Source organism: Lipotes vexillifer, unplaced genomic scaffold (genome assembly GCF_000442215.2).
Source record: "Lipotes vexillifer unplaced genomic scaffold, Lipotes_vexillifer_v1.1 scaffold988, whole genome shotgun sequence".
Lineage (NCBI taxonomy): Eukaryota > Metazoa > Chordata > Mammalia > Artiodactyla > Lipotidae > Lipotes > Lipotes vexillifer.
In genome coordinates this window covers 463,435-472,795 of record NW_006797916.1, presented here as the reverse complement: position 1 = coordinate 472,795, position 9,361 = coordinate 463,435, and the positions used below count along the sequence as shown (strand labels likewise).

General features: G+C 51.4%; 1 protein-coding gene across 1 annotated transcript in view; it reads left to right on the top strand.

Annotated features, from left to right (window-relative positions):
• Positions 1-9,361, top strand: part of HDAC4 (histone deacetylase 4) — a 221,648-nt gene that overhangs the window by 128,944 nt on the left and 83,343 nt on the right. The window contains 1 exon segment of the mRNA XM_007469941.1: positions 4,510-4,630. Within this exon segment, the coding sequence (XP_007470003.1) occupies positions 4,510-4,630 (121 nt within the window).

Sequence of the window (9,361 nt, the reverse complement as noted above, 5' to 3'; positions counted from 1 at the left end):
TGCCAGGGGGCTGCATGTCAGGCACGTTATACACAGATTTCAGAGTTTCTATGAGTGTGATTTTTCAGACGAGACAGACAGGCTGAAAATGTTCAGGACGGTCCAAGTCCAGCCCTGGCTGCATTTGGAGGGAACCCAGGGGCCTTGCTCAGAAGCGGAGGTGCGATTTTATACCTCCAGTCACTGCTCTGGTCACCACTCCCGTGGCCCTTCGTGCTGGGTGTCGCCAGGTCTGTAACCCTGGGTCTGGGCTGCTCTGCCTGCTGGCTGGTGCACCCACACGCAAACGTCACGTAACACACGGAGCTCGGGCAAGCCTCCCTGCTCAAGTGATGATGAGTTGTCTCCTTGGACGCCGAGAAGGCCTGAGACAAAAGCCCGTGTGTCCCGATGGACCCTTCCAGATGCACTCTGGACTCGGTTTAGGGCACTTTCCTTGTGCTTCCCTGGCTGGTCTAGTTCAGGTCCCTCTGCAGCGTGGAGGACCCTGTTCCCAAGGGGTTTGTTCTGCCTGATCCTGAAGTCCATCATGAAACGGCCACAGTGGGATGCTGCCTTTAATGCAGACCTATTTATAGACAGACAGAAACTGAATTTGCGAATGATAACAGTTATATTTGGAATTGGTTAAAGGTGACAAGAAAGATATTTCTCTAATGATGTTAACAATTTATGAGCAATTTCTCAAAATATCTGTAGAGTCTTTATACACCAAAATTCATTTCATACATCAGAGTGAAATGTGAAAAAATAATAATAGAAAACCACTAAATGAACGAAAATCCAACACCAGAAAAACAAGGATAGAATGAAACTGATTGTTTCCCAAACCAGTGAAAAGATCAAATTCAAAGCTTCCAGGAAGTGGAAAAAAAATCACAACGGATAAACTAGAATAGATGCCATAGAAACAAGCACTGGAACATCTGAAGTCGAAAAAACTTAAGTCTTTTCCTTCCAGTGCTGGGAAAAATGCAGCTCTCTCGTCTCGTGTTTCTCCTTTAGCCTTACGTAGACACCACACTCCCACAGAGCACTTCACTCCTGACACTTCTGGTCACCAGACATGTGTAGGATTTCCCCGTAACAGGCAATTCTCTGCAACACCGGGTGGGTGTCCTACAGTTTCACTCAATTCTGACACTGTCTCCCCAGAGCAAGCATCAGATCTCGCAGGTTCAGGACTCAGTCCCATAGGAAGATGAACAGCCAGATAAAGAGATACAGAGGGTGAGGTCTGGGAGGGTCCCAAGCACAGGAGACTCTGTCTCGGTGGGGTCGGGGTCCCCCTCCCAGTGCAGATGTGCTCACCAACCCGGAAGCTCTCCAAACCACGTACAGTTGGGGTTCTGTGGAGGCTTCCTCACGTGGGTGTGATCAATTACTAACTCCGCTTACAGCCCCTCTCCCCACTCTGGAGCGTGAGGGTGGAGCCGAGAATGCCAAGCTTCTCATCAAGGCTTGGTCTTCCTGGTGACCATCCCCCACCCAGGAGCGCCATGAGCACAAGTGATGCTTCTCATGCTCTGATCCCTTAGGGAATTGCAAGCGTTTTAGGAGCTTTGTGCCTGGACCAGGGCAGAGACCACTGTCTTCTGTTATCTCACAGCATCAGAATATAATCCACATTTTAGAGGGAAATGAGAGACCAGGACAAACCTTGCCTGTGCCAGCAGAACGCAGAGCCAAGAGCCAGGACGCTGGTGAGACCGAGCATCCGAACAACCTCACCTGGCGCTGTGTCCACCCTCAGTGCCCGCCCCGGGCCACGTGGCGCTTATAGCATTAGTGTGAGGTTTAAATGCGCCACTCCGGCATGTGGTGGCTGCCAATAAATGTATTACTGAAGGAAAGCCACGCGCACTAAAGGCTACACATTTAAAGTGTACACAGACCCACAGCAGCACACACACACAACAGGAAGACTCTGAAAGAAAAGCGAGCCAAGGACGAAAAGGTGCATCACTGGAGAGGAGAACCGGTGTACGAGCCCGGGGGTCATCGAGGGCCTGGCAGAGGGAACCAGTCGGTCTTCTCATTTGCAGCAAGTAGTACTCCCGAGTACCGATAGACAAGGGTCAGGTGGTACTCCCAAACACTATCAGAGATAGGGACATGGGTCAGGTGGTACTCCCGAGTACTGATAGACAAGGGTCAGGTGGTACTCCCAAACACTATCAGAGATAGAGACATGGGTCAGGTGGTACTCCCGAGTACTGATAGACAAGGGTCAGGTGGTACTCCCAAATACTATTAGAGATAGGGACATGGGTCAGGTGGTACTCCCGAGTACTGATAGACAAGGGTCAGGTGGTACTCCCAAACACTATCAGAGATAGAGACATGGGTCAGGTGGTACTCCCGAGTACTGATAGACAAGGGTCAGATGGTACTCCCAAATACTATTAGAGATAGGGACATGGGTCAGGTGGTACACCTGAGTCCTACTAGATAGAAACACAGGGTGAAGGTAGTACTCCTGAGTATTGATAGAGACAAGGGTCAGGTGGTACTCCCAAATACTATTATAGATAGAGACATGGGTCAGATGGTACTCCTGAGTACTGATAGAGACACAGGGTCAGGTGGTACCACTGAGTACCGATAGACAAGGGTCAGGTGGTACTCCCAAACACTATCAGAGATAGAGACATGGGTCAGGTGGTACTCCCGAGTACTGATAGACAAGGGTCAGGTGGTACTCCCAAACACTATCAGAGATAGAGACATGGGTCAGGTGGTACTCCCGAGTACTGATAGACAAGGGTCAGGTGGTACTCCCAAACACTATCAGAGATAGGGACATGGGTCAGGTGGTACTCCCGAGTACTGATAGACAAGGGTCAGGTGGTACTCCCAAACACTATCAGAGATAGAGACATGGGTCAGGTGGTACTCCCGAGTACCGATAGACAAGGGTCAGGTGGTACTCCCAAACACTATCAGAGATAGAGACATGGGTCAGGTGGTACTCCCGAGTACTGGTAGACAAGGGTCAGGTGGTACTCCCAAATACTATTAGAGATAGGGACATGGGTCAGGTGGTACACCTGAGTCCTACTAGATAGAAACACAGGGTGAAGGTAGTACTCCTGAGTATTGATAGAGACAAGGGTCAGGTGGTACTCCCAAATACTATTATAGATAGAGACATGGGTCAGATGGTACTCCTGAGTACTGATAGAGACACAGGGTCAGGTGGTACCACTGAGTACCAATAGACAAGGGTCAGGTGGTACTCCCAGATACTACTAGGTAGAGACGCAGGATCGGGTGATGCTCCTGATTACTGATAGAGACACAGGGTCAGGTGGTACTCCTGAGTACTGACAGAGACACAGGGTCTGGTGGTACTCCCAAGCACTAATAGAGACACAGGGTACCTGCTCCTGGCCTATGGCCAATGGGGTTGCACTTGGTGGTCATGTATAGAGGCATTTTGGAAAACAACTTAGAAGGTGCTTCAGGGGCTGTAATATTGTTTTGTTGGATGTAGGCATTTTGCTCATCTCTTCAGAGGACATAATCCTAAGCGTGGGGGATGATATTTACTTATAGATGTTGACACGACATGGTTTCTAAAAAGAACAACAAAAGGAAATGTCTAAAAATGTCTCCCAGTTGGGAAAGGGTTTTGTAGACTCTGCCTCACTCACCTCGTGAAGCATTTTCCCGCCATTACAAGTGCTGTTTGAATTCTGTGTGACAACAACGAAAACACTCACCGCTATCTCTGATGGAAGGATGGGTCCGAAGTGCCCTGGAGTCTGATTGCAGCTCTGAGGAAAACAGATGAGGTGCTGGCAGACCTTGAGTCAGCGTGGTGGGCTTGGACTTCATTTGTGTGTGTCTGTTTCTCAAATTGGCCAGTTTTCTCTAACGGGGCTGTGAACAACCGCTACGACCACCTGAAAAAAACCACAGAGCCCAAGATTTCAGCTTTAGTCCGACTTGGTGAAATGCGCTTTGTCTCAGTAGGTGGCTGTAGGCTGGAAAGAGCAGGAACATCCCCTGACAGGGCTGGAAAGGACCCCAGCTGCCCTGCCCCTGCCCTCTGCCCAGGTCCCGGGAGGCACACCTCATCCCTGTCACATGGGTCGCAGGCACGATGCTTCAGTTTACACAGAACCTTTTCTCTGAGGCTCTGTTCCTTCTTGCTACAGCGAGAAAGAAACCACCCTGCTGCTCTGCCTAATTCAGGACCTCCTTTTATGTAAGAATATTAGAACCTCCGTCAGCAGTGGGTTTGTGTTAGGTTACAACAGGATTTTGTGCTGATTACCGCTGCATTTTAAATAGGATGCAATTACGTAAAATACTCCTGGGAGGAAGATCTCTTCCTTCAAGCCCTCCTGTCCGTCTCTTTTCCTTGAGATGCTCTCTGGCGTCGGCAGCGTCCTGAATGGGAATCCCACCCTCTCCATCCCTTTCCTGCCTTTTCTGGCACGTGGTTCAGGGTCCCCTGGGGCAGAGCCTTGAATGACCCACCTCTGCTTTCTCCCGCGCCAGGTGCTGTGGCCAGCACAGAAGTGAAGATGAAGCTACAGGAGTTTGTCCTCAATAAAAAGAAGGCGCTGGCCCACCGGAACCTGAACCACTGCATGTCCAGTGACCCTCGCTACTGGTATGGGTAAGTGGAGGGGCCGGGTCTCCCCTGCGCCCGGGTGCACGGGGTCTGGGCGAAGACCGGAGTGGTGCTCAGTTCTTCACCCTGGAGGGTGTGGAATTAGAAACTCCGTGAGCCAGCAGCACATGTGGTCAGACCAGAGTGGTCTGGTGGATACACGTGGCAGTCGTCCAGGTGCGGAGGGGGCCTATCTTTAAACAAACCTTAAAGAGACGTTCGTGGGGCTAGTGCCTAACCATTATTCTTGGCTTCTCATGCAATTTTTTGGCCACAAAAAGAACCTCTTAAAAAGGAACTCTGGTCTAAATCGTCCGTATGCACCTCCCGAATTTCTACCCGATGTGTTATTGATTCCCAGGCAAGTCAAAAGCACCTGTGGTCTTTTTATTGTTTTTATACTAAGAACCCTCTCCCAGAGCCTGCATAATGGACAGAGACCACAAAGTGCCTTGTTCGTGCTCAGAACTGAAAGCCAAAGAAGGCTTTAACTTTGTGGCGAGGATGCGCGTGTGGCGGGGTTGCGGGGGGGGGGGTCCTTCCTCTGGGCCTGTGCGCGGCTCAGCAGGGCTGGCAGTTGACACATGCCGAGTTGGAAGCGGAGTGACAAAGTTATGTGGCTGGGGGGGTGGGGGGGGGGGGGTCCTTCCTCTGGGCCTGTGCGCGGCTCAGCAGGGCTGGCAGTTGACACATGCCGAGTTGGAAGCGGAGTGACAAAGTTATGTGGCTTTAAACCATGGTCAAAGGTGCCTCAGATTTTTGCTTTGAATATACTTTTCTACAACTTTTCAAGGGTTTTTTTCTGTTCTAGAAGAAACCTCATAGGGTGGTTTTCATAAATGGAAATGTGGTTAATATCATTAATTCATTGGGGGAATATAGCTCCTCTGGAGCCCCCAGATGGGCAACAGTTTTGCTGAAATGCCGCCAGATCCCACTGGAATGAACCCATTTGTTTCAGTAGATGATGTTGGTTATCGTGGTATAACATGAAAGGCATTTCTGTTCCGAGGCCATCTCTGCTCTGAGTGTCTGCAGCCCCTCATGCCACACAGACACTCAGGCCACACTCACATGAGCAGCCTGTTGCTCATGCCGTTCAGCCAGTGACACGGCTCGCCCAGAGCAGAGACGGCAGCGGTGGTCTCCGAAAAGCCATACACAGCAGCCACGTACCCCGGAGCGATGGAGAGTTCTGGGGCAGGACACCTGGGGCCCCCACGATGTGGTGGCAGCGATCCGTGGTCTCCCCCACTAGTGACAGCCCCCTGGGCGTTGCGGTGGGAAAGCTCCATCTCCCCCTTTGGGGGAGGTTGCCAGGCAGGTGCCCCGCAGCGTAGCGGGTGAGGTAGGGTGGGAGAAGAAGCCGGCCGGGCGGGCGGGTGAGGACGTGGGGACGCCCAGGAGTAGCCGGTAGGGCAGGGGTGAGGAGGTGCTCCTAGATCCTCCATGGGGCAGGGGTTGGGATCCAAGGGTCGGGAAGTGCCAGGAGCTGTTTCAGGAGAGGGCCTATCCTGGGGAGGCGAGACCAGCTCGAGGGCTTCGGGAGCAGCGGTAAGAGCGCTGTGGGCCCAAAGGAGGTTGGGCGGTGAGGGCAGAGGTCGTGGTTGACCACACTGGGGTCTTCGGACAGTGGCCACAGTGACGTGAAGAGATCGGGGCGGCCAGTGCCAGGGCACCCCGTGAGTGGTGGGGTGAGGTGTTCAGGCTAGCAGGAATATAGAGGCCGTGATGATGCGCTTGTACCTGACAGGGAGGACGGAGCCCGCAGGATGGGAAAGTGCTGGGGGCTGCCGGGGAGGGGTGGTCTCCGCAGAGCTGCACGTGCCAAGAGGTTGGAAGGGAGAAAGGGCTTTGGGGAGGAGGGGTCAGCAAGGAGCACCTGGGAGCCGAGAAGGGGCAGGTGGGGGCATGCAGGGCGGCTAGGCCTGGGGGCAGGGTGCTAGAAGGGGCTGACATGCTGCTCCCTGGTGAGCAGGGCGGCTGAGACCTGGCGGAGGCTTGCTTGCCCGGGTCCAGCGTTTGGTGGGGAGCTCCCTCTTCCCCGGGGGACTGGGCCATGCAGGCTGCAGTGGGGAAGGACTCGTCTCAGCAGAGTCAGCGGGGATGGGTTTGTTTCCGTTGGGTTTGGCACCTTTCTCGTTTTGTCACCCAAAACTAAACCAGATCATGGACCACATTCACTTGCTGCATGAAGGCAAAACTTTGCTGGAAAACCAATCCAGCAAAAAACCAATCTTGATAGGGGAAGAACCGCACCTTGACCCTGGCTTCGTGCCACACGTGATAGTCAGCTTAAGTGTCATGGACCTGAACAAAAAAGCTAAGTTGTTAAAACTTCCAGAAGGAAACATAGGAAAAAGTTTTCATGACCTTGGGGAAGAGTTAGGCAAAGAGTTCTTAAAACACCAAAATCTTCAACTATAAACCAAAAAACATAAATGTAATCAAAATGTAAAACTTTCACTCTTTGAAAGGCACCCTTAAGAAAATAAAAAGGCAAGGCACAGGCAGGAAGAAAATATTCGCAATGCATGTATCTGACAGAGCACTTGATCCAAAACATATAAAGAGCTCCTACAACTCAATAACAAAAAAAGAGGCAACCTCCTGAAAAAGTATGGGCAAAAGACGTGACCCGATACTTCACAAAACAAAGATGCAGGTGGTCAGTAAGTACATGAAAAGATGTTGAGTCATCCGGGAAATGCAGTGCGCAGCAACATGCCCCCTCACACCCAGTGGGTTTGAAATTGAACAAACCCAGTGTTGGCCAAAGCGTGGAGGCCCTGGACCCCTACACGTGGCCAGTGGGGATTGACGTGGCACAGCCACCGTGGCAGTTTCCTATGAAGGTAAACATACTCCCACCCCATGACCTGGCCACGCTCCTAGATGTTTCTCCAAGAAAAGTAAAGTCTTCCATCCGGGCAGAGACTTGTGTCCCCATGGTCATAGCAGCTTTATTCATTATCGCCAGAGAACAGAAGCAGCTGAGTGCCCGCCAGCAGGTGAGTGGTGAATCACAGGGGCACCCGCTCCCTAGTCTGCTGCTCAGCGAGGCCCAGGGCTGCCCGCCAACACCTAGAAACGTTAAGCTTGGTCGAAGACGCAGGGTCTGTGCCTTGCAATGCCTTTGCAAGTAGTTCTAGGGTCAGCACAGCTGAGCTGTAGTGACAGGAAGCCAGGCGGCAGGGGCTGGGGGTGGAGATCCCTTGCCAGAGGGCAGTGGACCTTCTGTGAAGGTGGCGCTGCTCTGTATTGTTACTGGCGTGGTGGTTCCACAGTGCACACGTGTGAAAACCCCCAGCTTTAAGCTCATTGTATGAGACTGTGATGGCTGTCCGTGTGGCAGCCACCAGCCACGTGGGCTCCAGGGCGTTGAAGCGAGCTGTTCAGATTGAGACAAGCTGTGAATGTCAGACACACCGGATCTCAGAGCCTCGTGGGAAAAAAGAACGGGGACTGTTTCATTAATACTTTTTAGATTGATTACATGTTGAAATGATAGGATTTGGGATAAATTGGGTTTAGGAGAACACACTGAAGTTGATTTCACTGCTTCCTTTTTGCTCGTGTGCACGTGTCTACGAGAGAATTTTAAATTGCACACGTAGCTGGTGTTACTTCCGTTGGACAGTGCTGGTGTGAGTGATTACAAGTTGTATTTATTTTAAATCACCTGCATAAATCTGAGGTAATAGGAAAGGCCAATGGTTGGTAGAATTGAAATGGCCGAATCTGTGCTTTGCTTTATTCTGTATTACAATCAGAGGAACGTTTAGAAAGAAAACAAGGCATATTTGTTTTTCCATCTTCATCAGGGAGGATTGTCTTTAAGACAAGGTGCCCCTCGCATCAGCCAGGGTCACAGCAGAGACACACCCCGGCTGCTTCCTCCCCTGGCGGGAATGAAGGGTTGAAAACCTGGAAGACGATTCTGGTTGGGGCTGAGTTAGACAGAAAAGCGGCAATTCAGGTTCTGCCCCCGGGGTACAAGGGTGTGTGTGTGTGTATGTGTGTGTGTGTGCACGCGCGCGCGCGTACACGTGCGTGCGTGTGAGTGCGTGCGTGTGTGTAAGTGTGCGTACGTGCAGCCAGGACCAGGACTTGGCGTTGGCTCACACGTCCAGACTCTTGCTTGCTGGGGGCAGGTGTGAGCCCTGGGCTGTGTGATGAGGGACTGGTGCCGCCCCTGGAGGGCAGGTGGCCTGTGTTTTCCTTGGGAGCCCTGAGTGCGGGGCATCTAGTGATGAGTTGGTTTTCCTCGGTTTTGCATGGTTTGGGGAAGCCAGGCTGCTGTGCGTGACATGGCGTCACTCTTGAAGTCTGGATTCATCCGTGCTGGTACCAGCTGGGTCAGTCCGGCTGCCTACTCTGGGCCACACTCTCTTGGACGACGCAGAGCAGGTCTGCTGAGAGCTCTCAGGCCAGCACACAGGCAGATTCATGCCAGCTGCCTCCTGTTCTAGCTCATTTTAAGGCTGGACAAGAAAGTGAGGATTTGAATACTGACAGCAACTCAAGAGATCAAAACAGAAGAGAAAATCTATTAGATCTTAAACAAATAGCTTCTCCTACTTCTGGCTTAATTACAAACAAACTCTACCATTAAGGTATAACTATAAGAGTTATTATTACCTATAATATTTTATTAATAATAATTGTCTATTTTTTTAAATCACGTAATACACACGCAGGCCTTTCCATGTTTCTTATGAAGGAGAAAGTGAACTC